Below are 18,133 nucleotides of genomic sequence, written 5' to 3'. Positions count from 1 at the left end.
GAGTGTGTGAGGCTGAGTGAGGGTGTGAGGCTGAGTGACTGTGGGAGGCTGAGTGAGTGTGTGAGGCTGAATGAGTGTCAGGCTGAGTGAGGGTGTGAGGCTGAGTGAGAGTGTGAGGCTGAGTGAGAGTGTGATGCTGAGTGAGTGTGTGTGGCTGAGTGACGGAGTGAGGCTGAATGAGAGTGTGTGAGGCTGAGTGAGTGTGAGGCTGAGTGAGAGTGTGAGGCTGAGTGAGTGTGTGAGGCTGAGTGAGAGTGAGGCTGAGTGACTGTGAGGCTGAGTGAGAGAGTGAGGCTGAGTGAGTGTGTGAGGCTGAGTGATTGTGTGATGCTGAGTGAGTGTGTGAGGCTGAGTGAGAGTGTGAGGCTGAGTGAGTGTGTGAGGCTGAGTGAGTGTGAGGTTGAGGGTGGGTGTGAGGCTGAGTGAGGGTGTGAGGCTGAGTGAGAATGAGGCTGAGTGAGTGTAAGGCTGAGTGAGAGTGTGATGCTGAGTCGGTGTGTGAGGCTGAGTGAGTGTGAGGCTGAGTGAGTGTGTGAGGCTGAGTGAATGTGTGATGCTGAGTGAGTGTGTGAGGCTGAGTGAGTGTGAGGCTGAGTGTGGGTTTGAGGCTGAGTGAGGGTGTGAGGCTGAGTGAGAGTGAGGCTGAGTGAGTGTGAGGCTGAGTGAGAGTGTGAGGCTGAGTGGGTGTGTGAGGCTGAGTGAGTGTGAGGCTGAGTGTGTGTGTGAGGCTGAGTGAGAGTGTGAGGCTGAGTGAGTGTGGGAGGCTCAGTGAGTGTCAGGCTGAGTGAGTGTGTGAGGCTGAGTGAGTGTGTGATGCTGAGTGAGTGTGAGGCTGAGTGACAGTGTGAGCCTGAGTGAGTGTGTGAGGCTGAGTGAGTGTGTGAGGCTGAGTGAGGGTGTGAGGCTGAGTGACTGTGGGAGGCTGAGTGAGTGTGTGAGGCTGAATGAGTGTCAGGCTGAGTGAGGGTGTGAGGCTGAGTGAGAGTGTGAGGCTGAGTGAGAGTGTGATGCTGAGTGAGTGTGTGTGGCTGAGTGACGGAGTGAGGCTGAATGAGAGTGTGTGAGGCTGAGTGAGTTTGAGGCTGAGTGAGAGTGTGAGGCTGAGTGGGTGTGTGAGGCTCAGTGAGTGTGAGGCTGAGTGAGGGTGTGAGGCTGAGTGAGGCTGAGTGTGGGTGTGAGGCTGAGTGAGGGTGTGAGGCTGAGTGAGAGTGAGGATGAGTCAGTGTGAGGCTGAGTGAGAGTGTGAGGCTGAGTGAGTGTGTGAGGCTGAGTGAGTGTCAGGCTGAGTGAGTGTGTGATGCTGAGTGAGTGTGTGAGGCTGAGTGAGTGTGAGCCTGAGTGAGTGTGTGAGGCTGAGTGACTGTGTGAGGCTGAGTGACGGAGTGAGGCTGAGTGAGTGTGTGAGGCTGAGTGAGTGTCAGGCTGAGTGAGTGTGAGGCTGAGTGTGGGTGTGAGGCTGAGTGAGGGTGTGAGGCTGAGTGAGAGTGAGGATGAGTCAGTGTGAGGCTGAGTGAGAGTGTGAGGCTGAGTGAGTGTGTCAGGCTGAGTAAGTGTCAGGCTGAGTGAGTGTGTGATGCTGAGTGAGTGTGTGAGGCTGAGTGAAGGAGTGAGGCTGAGTGAGTGTGTGAGGCTGAGTGGGTGTCAGGCTGAGTGAGTGTGTGATGCTGAGTGAGTGTGTGGGGCTGAGTGAGTGTGAGGCTGAGTGTGAGTGTGAGTGTGAGGCTGAGTGAGTGTGAGGCTGAGTGAGTGTGAGGCTGAGTGAGAGTGTGAGGCTGAGTGGGTGTGTGAGGCTGAGTGAGTGTGAGGCTGAGTGAGTGTGAGGCTGAGTGTGGGTGTGAGGCTGAGTGAGGGTGTGAGGCTGAGTGAGGGTGTGAGGCTAAGTGAGAGTGAGGCTGAGTGGGTGTGTGAGGCTGAGTGAGAGTGTGAGGCTGAGTGAGTGTGAGGCTGAGTGTGTGTGAGTCTGAGTGAACCTGAGTGAGAGTGTGAGGCTGAGTGAGTGTGTGAGGCTGAGTCAGTGCGTGAGGCTGAGTGAGGGTGTGAGGCTGAGTGTGAGGCTGAGTGAGGGTGTGAGGCTGACTGAGTGAGGCTGAGTGAGGGTGTGAGGCTGAGTGAGTGTGTGAGGCTCAGTGAGTGTCAGGCTGAGTGAGTGTGTGAGGCTGAGTGAGTGTGTGATGCTGAGTGAGTGTGAGGCTGAGTGACAGTGTGAGCCTGAGTGAGTGTGTGAGGCTGAGTGAGTGTGTGAGGCTGAGTGAGGGTGTGAGGCTGAGTGACTGTGGGAGGCTGAGTGAGTGTGTGAGGCTGAATGAGTGTCAGGCTGAGTGAGGGTGTGAGGCTGAGTGAGAGTGTGAGGCTGAGTGAGAGTGTGATGCTGAGTGAGTGTGTGTGGCTGAGTGACGGAGTGAGGCTGAATGAGAGTGTGTGAGGCTGAGTGAGTTTGAGGCTGAGTGAGAGGGGGAGGCTGAGTGGGTGTGTGAGGCTGAGTGAGTGTGAGGCTGAGTGAGGGTGTGAGGCTGAGTGAGGCTGAGTGTGGGTGTGAGGCTGAGTGAGGGTGTGAGGCTGAGTGAGAGTGAGGATGAGTCAGTGTGAGGCTGAGTGAGAGTGTGAGGCTGAGTGAGTGTGTGAGGCTGAGTGAGTGTCAGGCTGAGTGAGTGTGTGATGCTGAGTGAGTGTGTGAGGCTGAGTGAGTGTGAGCCTGAGTGAGTGTGTGAGGCTGAGTGACTGTGTGAGGCTGAGTGACGGAGTGAGGCTGAGTGAGTGTGTGAGGCTGAGTGAGTGTCAGGCTGAGTGAGTGTGAGGCTGAGTGTGGGTGTGAGGCTGAGTGAGGGTGTGAGGCTGAGTGAGAGTGAGGATGAGTCAGTGTGAGGCTGAGTGAGAGTGTGAGGCTGAGTGAGTGTGTCAGGCTGAGTAAGTGTCAGGCTGAGTGAGTGTGTGATGCTGAGTGAGTGTGTGAGGCTGAGTGAAGGAGTGAGGCTGAGTGAGTGTGTGAGGCTGAGTGAGTGTCAGGCTGAGTGAGTGTGTGATGCTGAGTGAGTGTGTGTGGCTGAGTGAGTGTGAGGCTGAGTGTGAGTGTGAGTGTGAGGCTGAGTGTGTGTGAGGCTAAGTGAGTGTGAGGCTGAGTGAGAGTGTGAGGCTGAGTGGGTGTGTGAGGCTGAGTGAGTGTGAGGCTGAGTGAGTGTGAGGCTGAGTGTGGGTGTGAGGCTGAGTGAGGGTGTGAGGCTGAGTGAGGGTGTGAGGCTAAGTGAGAGTGAGGCTGAGTGGGTGTGTGAGGCTGAGTGAGAGTGTGAGGCTGAGTGAGTGTGAGGCTGAGTGTGTGTGAGTCTGAGTGAACCTGAGTGAGAGTGTGAGGCTGAGTGAGTGTGTGAGGCTGAGTCAGTGCGTGAGGCTGAGTGAGGGTGTGAGGCTGAGTGTGAGGCTGAGTGAGGGTGTGAGGCTGACTGAGTGAGGCTGAGTGAGGGTGTGAGGCTGAGTGAGTGTGTGAGGCTCAGTGAGTGTCAGGCTGAGTGAGTGTGTGAGGCTGAGTGAGTGTGTGATGCTGAGTGAGTGTGAGGCTGAGTGACAGTGTGAGCCTGAGTGAGTGTGTGAGGCTGAGTGAGTGTGTGAGGCTGAGTGAGGGTGTGAGGCTGAGTGACTGTGGGAGGCTGAGTGAGTGTGTGAGGCTGAGTGAGTGTGAGACTGAGTGGGTGTGTGAGGCTGAGTGAGTGTGAGGTTGAGTGAGTGTGTGAGGCTGAGTGAGAGTGTGAGGCTGAGTGAGTGTGTGAGGCTGAGTGAGTGTCAGGCTGAGTGAGTGTGTGACGCTGAGTGAGTGCGAGGCTGAGTGAGTGTGTGAGGCTGAGTATGAGTGTGAGTCTGAGTGAGTGTGTGAGGCTGAGTGAGTGTCAGGCTGAGTGCGTGTGTGATGCTGAGTGAGTGTGTGAGGCTGAGTGAAGGAGTGAGGCTGAGTGAGTGTGTGAAGCTGAGTGAGGGTGTGAGGCTGAGTGAGTGTGAGGCTCAGTGAGTGTGAGGCTGAGTGTGGGTGTGAGGCTGAGTGAGGGTGTGAGGCTGAGTGAGAGTGAGGATGAGTGAGTGTGTGAGGCTGAGTGAGTGTGTGACGCTGAGTGAATGAGTGAGGCTGAGTGAGTGTGTGTGGCTGGGTGAGTGTGAGGCTGAGTGAGGGTGTGAGGCTGAGTGAATGAGTGAGGCTGAGTGAGTGTGTGAGGCTGAGTGAGTGTGTGAGGCTGAGTGAGTGTGTGACGCTGAGTGAGGGTGTGAGGCTGAGTGAAGGAGTGAGGCTGAGTGAGTGTGTGAGGCTGAGTGAGGGTTTGAGGCTGAGTGAGTGTGTGATGCTGAGTGAGTGTCAGGCTGTGTGAGTGTGTGAGGCTGAGTGAGTGTGAGGCTGAGTGAGAGTGTGGCTGCGTGAGTGTGTGAGGCTGAGTGAGGGTGTGAGGCTGAGTGAGTGTGAGTCTGAGTGAGTGTTTGAGGCTGAGTGAGGGTGTGAGGCTGTGTGTGTGTGTGGCTGGGTGAGTGTGAGGCTCAGTGAGTGTGTGAGTCTGAGTGAAGGAGTGAGGCTGAGTGAGTGTATGAGGCTGAGTGAGGGTGTGAGGCTGAGTGAGTGTGAGGCTGAGTGAGTGTGTGATGCTGAGTGAGTGTGAGGCTGAGTGCGTGTGAGGCTGAGTGAGTGTGAGGCTGAGTGAGTTTGTGAGGCTGAGTGAGGGTGTGAGGCTGAGTGAGTGTGAGGCTGAGTGAGTGTGTGAGGCTGAGTGAGGGTGTGAGGCTGAGTGAGTGTGAGGCTGCGTGAGAGTGAGAGGCTGTGTGAGGGTGTGAGGCTGAGTGACTGTGTGAGGCTGAGTGAGTGTGAGGCTGAGTGAGGATGTGAGGCTGAGTGAAGGAGTGAGGCTGAGTGAGTGTGTGAGGCTGAGTGAGTATGAGGCTGAGTGAGTGTGTGATGCTGAGTGAGTGTGAGGCTGAGTGAGAGTGTGAGGCTGAGTGAGTGTGTGAGGCTGAGTGAGGGTGTGAGGCTGAGTGAGTGTGAGGCTGAGTGAGAGTGTGAGGTTGAGTGAGTGTGTGATGCTGAGTGAGTGTGTGAGGCTGAGTGAGGGTGTCAGGCTGAGTGAGTGTGAGGCTGATTGAGTGTGTGATGCTGAGTGAGTGTGAGGCTGAGTGAGAGTGTGAGGCTGAGTGAGTGTGTGAGGCTGAGTGAGAGTGAGGCTGAGTGACTGTGAGGCTGAGTGAGAGAGTGAGGCTGAGTGAGTGTGTGAGGCTGAGTGATTGTGTGATGCTGAGTGAGTGTGTGAGGCTGAGTGAGAGTGTGAGGCTGAGTGAGTGTGTGAGGCTGAGTGAGTGTGAGGTTGAGTGTGGGTGTGAGGCTGAGTGAGGGTGTGAGGCTGAGTGAGAATGAGGCTGAGTGAGTGTAAGGCTGAGTGAGAGTGTGATGCTGAGTCGGTGTGTGAGGCTGAGTGAGTGTGAGGCTGAGTGAGTGTGTGAGGCTGAGTGAATGTGTGATGCTGAGTGAGTGTGTGAGGTTGAGTGAGTGTGAGGCTGAGTGTGGGTTTGAGGCTGAGTGAGGGTGTGAGGCTGAGTGAGAGTGAGGCTGAGTGAGTGTGAGGCTGAGTGAGAGTGTGAGGCTGAGTGGGTGTGTGAGGCTGAGTGAGTGTGAGGCTGAGTGAGTGTGTGAGGCTGAGTGAGAGTGTGAGGCTGAGTGAGTGTGGGAGGCTGAGTGAGTGTCAGGCTGAGTGAGTGTGTGAGGCTGAGTGAGTGTGTGATGCTGAGTGAGTGTGAGGCTGAGTGACAGTGTGAGCCTGAGTGAGTGTGTGAGGCTGAGTGAGTGTGTGAGGCTGAGTGAGGGTGTGAGGCTGAGTGACTGTGGGAGGCTGAGTGAGTGTGTGAGGCTGAATGAGTGTCAGGCTGAGTGAGGGTGTGAGGCTGAGTGAGAGTGTGAGGCTGAGTGAGAGTGTGATGCTGAGTGAGTGTGTGTGGCTGAGTGACGGAGTGAGGCTGAATGAGAGTGTGTGAGGCTGAGTGAGTTTGAGGCTGAGTGAGAGTGTGAGGCTGAGTGGGTGTGTGAGGCTCAGTGAGTGTGAGGCTGAGTGAGGGTGTGAGGCTGAGTGAGGCTGAGTGTGGTTGTGAGGCTGAGTGAGGGTGTGAGGCTGAGTGAGAGTGAGGATGAGTCAGTGTGAGGCTGAGTGAGAGTGTGAGGCTGAGTGAGTGTGTGAGGCTGAGTGAGTGTCAGGCTGAGTGAGTGTGTGATGCTGAGTGAGTGTGTGAGGCTGAGTGAGTGTGAGCCTGAGTGAGTGTGTGAGGCTGAGTGACTGTGTGAGGCTGAGTGACGGAGTGAGGCTGAGTGAGTGTGTGAGGCTGAGTGAGTGTCAGGCTGAGTGAGTGTGAGGCTGAGTGTGGGTGTGAGGCTGAGTGAGGGTGTGAGGCTGAGTGAGAGTGAGGATGAGTCAGTGTGAGGCTGAGTGAGAGTGTGAGGCTGAGTGAGTGTGTCAGGCTGAGTAAGTGTCAGGCTGAGTGAGTGTGTGATGCTGAGTGAGTGTGTGAGGCTGAGTGAAGGAGTGAGGCTGAGTGAGTGTGTGAGGCTGAGTGGGTGTCAGGCTGAGTGAGTGTGTGATGCTGAGTGAGTGTGTGGGGCTGAGTGAGTGTGAGGCTGAGTGTGAGTGTGAGTGTGAGGCTGAGTGAGTGTGAGGCTGAGTGAGTGTGAGGCTGAGTGAGAGTGTGAGGCTGAGTGGGTGTGTGAGGCTGAGTGAGTGTGAGGCTGAGTGAGTGTGAGGCTGAGTGTGGGTGTGAGGCTGAGTGAGGGTGTGAGGCTGAGTGAGGGTGTGAGGCTAAGTGAGAGTGAGGCTGAGTGGGTGTGTGAGGCTGAGTGAGAGTGTGAGGCTGAGTGAGTGTGAGGCTGAGTGTGTGTGAGTCTGAGTGAACCTGAGTGAGAGTGTGAGGCTGAGTGAGTGTGTGAGGCTGAGTCAGTGCGTGAGGCTGAGTGAGGGTGTGAGGCTGAGTGTGAGGCTGAGTGAGGGTGTGAGGCTGACTGAGTGAGGCTGAGTGAGGGTGTGAGGCTGAGTGAGTGTGTGAGGCTCAGTGAGTGTCAGGCTGAGTGAGTGTGTGAGGCTGAGTGAGTGTGTGATGCTGAGTGAGTGTGAGGCTGAGTGACAGTGTGAGCCTGAGTGAGTGTGTGAGGCTGAGTGAGTGTGTGAGGCTGAGTGAGGGTGTGAGGCTGAGTGACTGTGGGAGGCTGAGTGAGTGTGTGAGGCTGAATGAGTGTCAGGCTGAGTGAGGGTGTGAGGCTGAGTGAGAGTGTGAGGCTGAGTGAGAGTGTGATGCTGAGTGAGTGTGTGTGGCTGAGTGACGGAGTGAGGCTGAATGAGAGTGTGTGAGGCTGAGTGAGTTTGAGGCTGAGTGAGAGTGTGAGGCTGAGTGGGTGTGTGAGGCTGAGTGAGTGTGAGGCTGAGTGAGGGTGTGAGGCTGAGTGAGGCTGAGTGTGGGTGTGAGGCTGAGTGAGGGTGTGAGGCTGAGTGAGAGTGAGGATGAGTCAGTGTGAGGCTGAGTGAGAGTGTGAGGCTGAGTGAGTGTGTGAGGCTGAGTGAGTGTCAGGCTGAGTGAGTGTGTGATGCTGAGTGAGTGTGTGAGGCTGAGTGAGTGTGAGCCTGAGTGAGTGTGTGAGGCTGAGTGACTGTGTGAGGCTGAGTGACGGAGTGAGGCTGAGTGAGTGTGTGAGGCTGAGTGAGTGTCAGGCTGAGTGAGTGTGAGGCTGAGTGTGGGTGTGAGGCTGAGTGAGGGTGTGAGGCTGAGTGAGAGTGAGGATGAGTCAGTGTGAGGCTGAGTGAGAGTGTGAGGCTGAGTGAGTGTGTCAGGCTGAGTAAGTGTCAGGCTGAGTGAGTGTGTGATGCTGAGTGAGTGTGTGAGGCTGAGTGAAGGAGTGAGGCTGAGTGAGTGTGTGAGGCTGAGTGAGTGTCAGGCTGAGTGAGTGTGTGATGCTGAGTGAGTGTGTGGGGCTGAGTGAGTGTGAGGCTGAGTGTGAGTGTGAGTGTGAGGCTGAGTGAGTGTGAGGCTGAGTGAGTGTGAGGCTGAGTGAGAGTGTGAGGCTGAGTGGGTGTGTGAGGCTGAGTGAGTGTGAGGCTGAGTGAGTGTGAGGCTGAGTGTGGGTGTGAGGCTGAGTGAGGGTGTGAGGCTGAGTGAGGGTGTGAGGCTAAGTGAGAGAGAGGCTGAGTGGGTGTGTGAGGCTGAGTGAGAGTGTGAGGCTGAGTGAGTGTGAGGCTGAGTGTGTGTGAGTCTGAGTGAACCTGAGTGAGAGTGTGAGGCTGAGTGAGTGTGTGAGGCTGAGTCAGTGCGTGAGGCTGAGTGAGGGTGTGAGGCTGAGTGTGAGGCTGAGTGAGGGTGTGAGGCTGACTGAGTGAGGCTGAGTGAGGGTGTGAGGCTGAGTGAGTGTGTGAGGCTCAGTGAGTGTCAGGCTGAGTGAGTGTGTGAGGCTGAGTGAGTGTGTGATGCTGAGTGAGTGTGAGGCTGAGTGACAGTGTGAGCCTGAGTGAGTGTGTGAGGCTGAGTGAGTGTGTGAGGCTGAGTGAGGGTGTGAGGCTGAGTGACTGTGGGAGGCTGAGTGAGTGTGTGAGGCTGAGTGAGTGTGAGCCTGAGTGAGTGTGTGAGGCTGAGTGACTGTGTGAGGCTGAGTGACGGAGTGAGGCTGAGTGAGTGTGTGAGGCTGAGTGAGTGTCAGGCTGAGTGAGTGTGAGGCTGAGTGTGGGTGTGAGGCTGAGTGAGGGTGTGAGGCTGAGTGAGAGTGAGGATGAGTCAGTGTGAGGCTGAGTGAGAGTGTGAGGCTGAGTGAGTGTGTCAGGCTGAGTAAGTGTCAGGCTGAGTGAGTGTGTGATGCTGAGTGAGTGTGTGAGGCTGAGTGAAGGAGTGAGGCTGAGTGAGTGTGTGAGGCTGAGTGAGTGTCAGGCTGAGTGAGTGTGTGATGCTGAGTGAGTGTGTGGGGCTGAGTGAGTGTGAGGCTGAGTGTGAGTGTGAGTGTGAGGCTGAGTGAGTGTGAGGCTGAGTGAGTGTGAGGCTGAGTGAGAGTGTGAGGCTGAGTGGGTGTGTGAGGCTGAGTGAGTGTGAGGCTGAGTGAGTGTGAGGCTGAGTGTGGGTGTGAGGCTGAGTGAGGGTGTGAGGCTGAGTGAGGGTGTGAGGCTAAGTGAGAGTGAGGCTGAGTGGGTGTGTGAGGCTGAGTGAGAGTGTGAGGCTGAGTGAGTGTGAGGCTGAGTGTGTGTGAGTCTGAGTGAACCTGAGTGAGAGTGTGAGGCTGAGTGAGTGTGTGAGGCTGAGTCAGTGCGTGAGGCTGAGTGAGGGTGTGAGGCTGAGTGTGAGGCTGAGTGAGGGTGTGAGGCTGACTGAGTGAGGCTGAGTGAGGGTGTGAGGCTGAGTGAGTGTGTGAGGCTGAGTGAGTGTGAGGCTGAGTGAGTGTGTGAGGCTGAGTGAGTGTCAGGCTGAGTGAGTGTGAGGCTGACTGAGTGTATGAGGCTGAGTGCAGGTGTGAGACTGAGTGAGGGTGTGAGGCTGAGTGAGTGAGTGACGCTGAGTGAGGGTGTGAGGCGGAGTGAGTGTGAGGCTGAGTGCAGGTTTGAGACTGAGTGAGGGTGTGAGGCTGAGTGAGTGTGTGAGGGTGTGTGAGTGTGTGAGGCTGAGTGAGGGTGTGAGGCTGAGTGAGTGTGAGGCTGAGTCAGTGCGTGAGGCTGAGTGAGTGTGTGAGGCTGAGTGAGGGTGTGAGGCTGAGTGTGGGTGTGAGGCTTCGTGAGTGTGAGGCTGAGTGAGAGTGAGGCTGAGTGAGTGTGTGAGGCTGAGTGAGTGTGAGGCTGAGTGAGGGTGTGAGGCTGAGTGAGTGTGTGAGGCTGAGTGAGTCTGTGAGGCTGAGTGAGTGTGAGGCTGAGTGAGGGTGTGAGGCTGAGTGAGTGTGTGAGGCTGAGTGAGTGTGTGAGGCTGAGTGAGTGTGAGGTTGAGTGTGGGTGTGAGGCTGAGTGAGGGTGTGAGGCTGAGTGAGAATGAGGCTGAGTGAGTGTAAGGCTGAGTGAGAGTGTGATGCTGAGTCGGTGTGTGAGGCTGAGTGAGTGTGAGGCTGAGTGAGTGTGTGAGGCTGAGTGAATGTGTGATGCTGAGTGAGTGTGTGAGGCTGAGTGAGTGTGAGGCTGAGTGTGGGTTTGAGGCTGAGTGAGGGTGTGAGGCTGAGTGAGAATGAGGCTGAGTGAGTGTGAGGCTGAGTGAGAGTGTGAGGCTGAGTGGGTGTGTGAGGCTGAGTGAGTGTGAGGCTGAGTGAGTGTGTGAGGCTGAGTGAGAGTGTGAGGCTGAGTGAGTGTGTGAGGCTGAGTGAGTGTCAGGCTGAGTGAGTGTGTGAGGCTGAGTGAGTGTGTGATGCTGAGTGAGTGTGAGGCTGAGTGACAGTGTGAGCCTGAGTGAGAGTGTGAGGCTGAGTGAGTGTGTGAGGCTGAGTGAGGGTGTGAGGCTGAGTGACTGTGGGAGGCTGAGTGAGTGTGTGAGGCTGAATGAGTGTCAGGCTGAGTGAGGGTGTGAGGCTGAGTGAGAGTGTGAGGCTGAGTGAGAGTGTGATGCTGAGTGAGTGTGTGTGGCTGAGTGACGGAGTGAGGCTGAATGAGAGTGTGTGAGGCTGAGTGAGTTTGAGGCTGAGTGAGAGTGTGAGGCTGAGTGGCTGTGTGAGGCTGAGTGAGTGTGAGGCTGAGTGAGGGTGTGAGGCTGAGTGAGGCTGAGTGTGGGTGTGAGGCTGAGTGAGGGTGTGAGGCTGAGTGAGAGTGAGGATGAGTCAGTGTGAGGCTGAGTGAGAGTGTGAGGCTGAGTGAGTGTGTGAGGCTGAGTGAGTGTCAGGCTGAGTGAGTGTGTGATGCTGAGTGAGTGTGTGAGGCTGAGTGAGTGTGAGCCTGAGTGAGTGTGTGAGGCTGAGTGACTGTGTGAGGCTGAGTGACGGAGTGAGGCTGAGTGAGTGTGTGAGGCTGAGTGAGTGTCAGGCTGAGTGAGTGTGAGGCTGAGTGTGGGTGTGAGGCTGAGTGAGGGTGTGAGGCTGAGTGAGAGTGAGGATGAGTCAGTGTGAGGCTGAGTGAGAGTGTGAGGCTGAGTGAGTGTGTCAGGCTAAGTAAGTGTCAGGCTGAGTGAGTGTGTGATGCTGAGTGAGTGTGTGAGGCTGAGTGAAGGAGTGAGGCTGAGTGAGTGCGTGAGGCTGAGTGAGTGTCAGGCTGAGTGAGTGTGTGATGCTGAGTGAGTGTGTGGGGCTGAGTGAGTGTGAGGCTGAGTGTGAGTGTGAGTGTGAGGCTGAGTGAGTGTGAGGCTGAGTGAGTGTGAGGCTGAGTGGGAGTGTGAGGCTTAGTGGATGTGTGAGGCTGAGTGAGTGTGAGGCTGAGTGAGTGTGAGGCTGAGTGTGGGTGTGAGGCTGAGTGAGGGTGTGAGGCTGAATGAGGGTGTGAGGCTAAGTGAGAGTGAGGCTGAGTGGGTGTGTGAGGCTGAGTGAGTGTGAGGCTGAGTGAGTGTGTGATGCTGAGTGAGAGTGTGAGGCTGAGTGAGTGTGAGGCTGAGTGTGTGTGAGTCTGAGTGAACCTGAGTGAGAGTGTGAGGCTGAGTGAGTGTGTGAGGCTGAGTCAGTGCGTGAGGCTGAGTGAGGGTGTGAGGCTGAGTGTGAGGCTGAGTGAGGGTGTGAGGCTGACTGAGTGAGGCTGAGTGAGGGTGTGAGGCTGAGTGAGTGTGTGAGGCTGAGTGAGTGTGAGGCTGAGTGAGTGTATGAGGCTGAGTGAGTGTGAGGCTGAGTGAGTGTGAGGCTGACTGAGTGTATGAGGCTGAGTGCAGGTGTGAGACTGAGTGAGGGTGTGAGGCTGAGTGAGTGAGTGACGCTGAGTGAGGGTGTGAGGCGGAGTGAGTGTGAGGCTGAGTGCAGGTTTGAGACTGAGTGAGGGTGTGAGGCTGAGTGAGTGTGTGAGGGTGTGTGAGTGTGTGAGGCTGAGTGAGGGTGTGAGGCTGAGTGAGTGTGAGGCTGAGTCAGTGCGTGAGGCTGAGTGAGTGTGTGAGGCTGAGTGAGGGTGTGAGGCTGAGTGTGGGTGTGAGGCTTCGTGAGTGTGAGGCTGAGTGAGAGTGAGGCTGAGTGAGTGTGTGAGGCTGAGTGAGTGTGAGGCTGAGTGAGGGTGTGAGGCTGAGTGAGTGTGTGAGGCTGAGTGAGTCTGTGAGGCTGTGTGAGTGTGAGGCTGAGTGAGGGTGTGATGCTGAGTGAGTGTGTGAGGCTGAGTGAGTCTGTGAGGCTGAGTGAGGGTGAGGCTGAGTGAGTGTGAGGCTGAGTGAGTGTGTGAGGCTGAGTGAGTGTGAGGCTGAGTGAGGGTGTGAGGCTGACTGAGTGTGTGAGGCTGAGTGAGGGTGTGAGGCTGAGTGAGAGTGTGATGCGACTGGGTGTGAGGCTGAGTGTGGGTGTGAGGCTGGGTGAGGGTGTGAGGCTGAGTGTGTAAGGGGATGAGTGAGTGAGTCATGCTGAGTGAGTAAGTTAGGCTGAATGAATGATGTTATGTTTGAAGGAAGCTGAGTGTGAAGGAGGCGGAGTGTGAAGGAGGCGGAGTGTGAACGAGGCTGTGTGTGAGGGAGGCTGAGTGTGAGTGTGAGTCTGGGTGTGTGAGGCTGAGTGAGTGTGTGAGTGTGAGGCTGAGTGAGGGTGTGAGGCTGAGTGAGTGAGTGTGAGGCGGAGTGCGAATGTGAGGCTGTGTGTGTGAGGGGGCTGAGTGTGAGGGAGGCTGAGTGAATGTGTGAGCATGAGAATGAGTCAGGCTGAAGGCTGAGTGAGCGAGTGAGTGAGTTAAGATAACTAAAGTATAATCCCGGTAATGGGAGGGAATGATAGCAAAACAAGAAGTGCTGGAAATGTTCCTGGCTCTGGCACTGTGCAGAGAGAAGCAGAGTTTGAGATGCATGTTCTCTGGTTAGAGATTGCTCTCTATTCCCCTCTCCGCAGATGTTGCCAGATTTGCTAAAGGGGACATCTATTGAGGTCTGGGGATTTTTCTAAATCCCTCTGCCAAACATAAGTGCACACTTGCGAACCACTGGGATGAAATGACGACGTTATCAGGAAGGACAAGTGTTGAAGTATTCACTGAGGATGGGAGTGCCCAGGCAGTGAGGACAGGATTGTATCCGCCTAACCTGGGACTAGCCTGGTGGAGCTGAGATTCCCTGGTGGGAATGTCTGGTGAAATTAGGACCATGCAAACTTAACAAGAAGCTAGCAGCTGGTGAAATAAAAGCTGAAGAAAGCCGGTGTGGGGTCGTGAGTATCGTGTCATCAGAGCCTGGGGAACACGCCTGGAGCCTCTGCGGATCCCATACTGCCCACAATGTGATGACGGGGGTCACAACTGAAGGGAGGGTGAATAATTGAAGCACAAGAGTACCCCACCCTCCCCATCACAATCACATCAGCCCGCACGGTACACAGCGGGCGGGAAGGAGAAACCTGTGCGCTGGCAATGCTGGCGGGAGACAAGGGGAGGAGGGAAGGCCAGTCTGACCTGAACTGAAAGCTTACCTCTGAGCGCTTCCGCCTTCCTCCCGGGTGTAGCGGCGGCCGGGAGGAGGTGCCCGCCAGCTTCGGGCTCACCCGCCCTCTCGGGAACCGCAAGCCCCAAACTCGAGGAGGAGAGTTCACCGGGGGGGGGGGGGGGGGGGGGGGGCGAGGGACTGGCCCTCAGGTTGTGCCGCGGGAAACAGAGGACAGCTTGAATAAGAGTGGGGAGCGACAGCCAGGAGAAAAGGCGGGGTGGAGGGAGGAGGAGGAGGCGAGTCCACATTGTCAGAAGCTGAGTGTGAAGTGAAGACAGCAATTTCGCAGGGACCGAGCCCGCCAAGAGAGCCTGAGGGCGAACACTGAGGTACTGACTGAGGAGACGCGGCTACTGAGACCCCACAGCCCTCCCCTCTCATCATATTCACACCACACAAGAAGCTGGAAGACCAAGCATTTATCAAAACATTTCAAAACAAAAAGGCTGAAGTGATATTTCTGGCCGTTGAATAGACAAGAGGGGGAGAGAGAGAAAACTCCTCAGAAAAAAAATACAAACGAATGTTTTCGGGGCTACAGAGGAAGTGTATTTATTATGTCAGTAACACTCCGGTGCAATAGGCGAGATGAAGGAAAAGTCCAAAAATGCTGCCAAGACGAGGAGAGAAAAAGAAAATGGGGAATTTTACGAGCTGGCTAAGTTACTGCCTCTACCCTCGGCCATCACCTCTCAGTTGGACAAAGCCTCAATCATCAGACTGACGACCAGCTATCTCAAGATGAGAGCTGTATTTCCTGAGGGTAAGTACCAGCCGGTAGAACACTGAAAGAAGCCGTTTTCTTCCAAACCGGGGGAATTCTGCCCTGCTTGATGTTCAATGATGCAATTATTCTTTAAAGCTCCTGTTCTACTTGAATCCGGAATGCCCTCGCCAAAAATAACTATCCCTTTTTCTGGTTCACTGTTCCCGAAGTTTCATTTTCAGCGAAAGTCGAACAATATTTTTAAACCATCAAACAAGCGCTTAATTGTCGGGCATTCGCAAGAAAAATCTGCTTGAATTAATATTTTCAAAAGGCAAATTGATGAAACATGGGGCTCATTTCTACCTGGACTTTAGCATTGCAATTATATGACGTCCTAAATGTTACACATTGTCAATCATTCTCCACTTCAAATGCACATTTAAGCTTTCTGCACATTGTATAGTTCTGCCGTATTTGATTCTGATCTTGTAATGCATGCACACTTTCTAAATGGGAAATATGTATTGAGGATACGTGGATAACGCCATGTGTAATTTTGTATAACCTTTCCTGCGCGATTTCGCTAGTTAATTTGATTGCCGCAATGATCTATTATCATTTATTGCGCTTAACTAATCGGATGTAAAATAATTTCTCGCTCTCACCCTCTTGTGAGTGAATGCTACTGGCAATTCTGTAAAAGGAATTTGGAGCAATATTCCGACTGGGTGGGTGACTGTCATGTAGAAAGGTGTCCAGGACCTCTTCCCCATCAGTCACAATCTCGGGTTACAATGTCGAGTAGCTTTGGGTTTTCACTGGTGTCATCGGCCGCCTGGTGAAGGTAGAATTATTCCTGAGAACAGCTTCCTTGGTGCTGTCTGTGTCCTTAGGAGAAAAAAACATGTTTCCCAACTCAAGATTTGTAACTAAAGAATTTACCCCCAAAACTATATTTTCATTTATTCCAGAAATAATCGACGTATAATCACTTTAATGTAGGTATTTGGTTATTAAGGCCTAACATGCGTAAACAAAGGGTTTACATGTACAGATTGACTAGAGAGGGGAGCATACGGGTTCGGACCAGAGCAGGCCATTCTGCCCCTCCAGCCTGCTGTGCTGGATTTGCTTTGTGTGACAGAATTATAAAAGAATGAACGCTAACATAAACAGGGGAATTTTGAAAGCATTTTCTGATGATGTGACACCAAAGCGAGCAGCGCAATCCCTTCCGAAGCTCCCAGCTACTTGCTGCAGGCCTACAGGGCTCGGCACCGTATTGTTTGTGCAGTGATTCTCCACATCAACTCCGTACAGGTGCAATTACAACAAGGAAAGTGACCTTAAAGGGGAGATTGGTGCAAATTGATGATGGAATAGTATTCGTCCCGGAGGAGAGGGGACTGGATCATCATTTCAGCGAGTTTGTTAACGTATTTTAACAGGAATTATTAATTAGTTAGAAATATTATTTTTTTCCACCGACATTTTCGTAAAGAGGAGGAAATCCATTGATTAAGCAACCTATACCTAGCAAATTTTAATCAGCAAGTCACGTCCTATTCTTTCGTAAAATTCATTATTCTCTACAGCATCAAGAGGGTAAAATTGCTAATTAAACATCAATTTAGATGGACATTTGCAACCATCAGGTCTGTCTTTATATACATCCGTATGTAATTAGAATTCTACAATTAGAATTGCCAAGTAAGATTGTAGCACCTTGACATATTTCAATCCAGAGGTACCAGAGGTCGGATACTGCTAATCTCAGATAGAATCAGGTGATGATTTGTTACCGAGTCATTGTGTACACTGACAACGCAATAAAATCTTGCGCCCTAAATTTTTCATTAAATCCTGGTTAATGTTCGATGAATAACTAAATAAACGGACACGTCCCGCTCCCTGATGTATGCGGTCTGTCACGCCGCAGTGTGAAATAAAGGCTCGCATATGACAGGATGCACTGGACCAAGCAATGGTAATAACCCCGCCATCATTTCAGATGTACAATCCAGATTGGGGGTACCTCCACCACACTAGAACAGTGACAGAAGAAATCATTATTCTGAGGCTATTTTGCAATGATCCTGTTTTGGAAAAAGTACAACACGCGTCTTTAGAGGTTGGCCAGGATATTATAGGCAATCCCAACTTTGGGAAAAAAATAGTTATTGTATCTAAATTAAGTGTTTGACGTTGCATAGTTGTTAAAAGCCGACATTGTCGCAGAGATCCAGAAATATAAATATAAATCGGATTTGAGGAGCAATTGAAACTATAATTTACAATTGCCTGGAATTACCTGTTCTGAAGTAACATCAGGCAACGGCACAATTATACATTTGTGTTTTGCAACATGATTTCACTTAAGCCACAGGTTTTAAATATCCTATATTTTTCCCTGCTGAATTAAAATGTAAAATGTAGTTGTATCTGAGCTCCCTTAAACCCTCACTCGTCTTTGAAAGGGTCGGGGTCAGACTAGCAATCCGGGTAACTGCATGTACAGCATCTCAACTGAGCCGGATTCCATGCACCATTCCCCATCTTTTAGAAATGGGCAACAAATCCTAGCCCGCGACGCTCACATCCCGTGAAAAATATGTGTAGCGGGATCGTGGCGTTGACAGAGATGGAGTCCCGTTCCTGGAAATATTGCACAAGTGTTTGCAAGTCCAGGTGTGACCCAACTATTAATCCACACCTCTCATTTAATTCTTAAAATTAATAAATACTTAGATGTTATTAGGGTGCAATTGGTTTCTATTATATAGAAGGATTGAATAAAGGATTTTAAAAAGCTGCTCACTTGTGTTTGAATTATAAGCTGCCTCTAACAATACCCCTTTATACAGATTTAAATAATCTGTATTGTCCCCTTGTGATGTACCCCTTTAGTTTTCCTCTCACAATCTGGCACAGTCGTGTCGTTTCTTTCTTGTGAAGTAGTGGACTGGAGAATGTCTGGGTGGGTGCTGCAAAAAATGCTTTAGGGACACAATGCAGAGCAGATGCAATGTGTGGACAAAGGGTATTTTCATCTCGGCTCGTTTGGTTAGATAGGAGAGAAGTCCTATTTCAGCATTTTGAAACACTCAGTTTCTTCCCTTCCCAAACCCGTAACATTCCATAAAATGTCCAAGATTGTGTACGAGTGGCTGCGGCAGAGTTCACAGAGGAACCATTATCAAATCAAAGACGGCCAGGGACATCGATAATACTCGGGAGGTCAGAGCGATCTCTGATATTGCTGGAGTCCTTTGTTAAGGCATTTCTCGCAAGACATTCCCAGCAGCGGGTCTGTTGAAACCGCTGGGGTCAGAGTCTCCCGTTCGGGGTGTTTGAACTGACCCATAGATCCCCAAGCCCACTCAGAACTCACCTTGTTAAATCCACACACACACAATGTACTGTTCGACAAAGGCGAGCAGCAATTGCACCCATTTCAAACAGGCACTTGAACTGGTTTACAATCTAAGGGGAACGAGAGGGAGATGTGACATCTGGAGGGCATCGCAGCTGGGAATCGAGTCTGCTTTTATTTGAGATGAAGGTGCCGCTGTCTTTTACAGAATACATTTTTGCAGCTATATTTCCCCCACGAAATATAAGAGTGTGGTGACTGGTGTTACATTACTGTATTAAATATAAATTTGCAGAGATAGCCCAGGTTTTTTTAAATAAAACCCGTCACATATAAGTTGCACACCACACTTGGGATATTAAACCGAATACTGGGTGGATCAAATCTTATTATTTCAAGCTGTCACCGTCCCGTCACCCAGCTGGACATGCCGGGGTATCAACAGAGAAACTTTCACCTAAAACATTCTCCCAAAGGACTTCATGTTACTGGTGGCGAAACCTAACATCTGCTCTGGTCAGATTCTTCTC

General features: G+C 52.7%; 1 protein-coding gene and 1 long non-coding RNA gene across 2 annotated transcripts in view; one reads left to right on the top strand and one right to left on the bottom strand.

Moving 5' to 3' along the window:
* The window catches only part of LOC140427734 (uncharacterized), a 62,791-nt gene extending 49,128 nt beyond the window's left edge, over nt 1-13,663 (bottom strand). Inside the window, exon 1 of the long non-coding RNA XR_011948595.1 lies at nt 13,508-13,663. This is a non-coding gene — a long non-coding RNA (uncharacterized lncRNA). The remainder of the gene's footprint in view (nt 1-13,507) is intronic.
* A 94-nt stretch (nt 13,664-13,757) lies between these two features.
* Nucleotides 13,758-18,133, top strand: part of LOC140427733 (single-minded homolog 2-like) — a 180,295-nt gene continuing 175,919 nt past the window's right edge. Inside the window, exon 1 of the mRNA XM_072513334.1 lies at nt 13,758-14,284. Coding sequence (XP_072369435.1) covers nt 14,110-14,284 — 175 coding nt within the window. The 5' untranslated portion in view covers nt 13,758-14,109. The remainder of the gene's footprint in view (nt 14,285-18,133) is intronic.

The sequence above is a fragment of the Scyliorhinus torazame genome, chromosome 8, assembly GCF_047496885.1.
Source record: "Scyliorhinus torazame isolate Kashiwa2021f chromosome 8, sScyTor2.1, whole genome shotgun sequence".
NCBI lineage: Eukaryota > Metazoa > Chordata > Chondrichthyes > Carcharhiniformes > Scyliorhinidae > Scyliorhinus > Scyliorhinus torazame.
The sequence above is the reverse complement of the archived record's forward strand: the minus strand, read 5'-3'. Positions and strand labels throughout refer to the sequence as shown.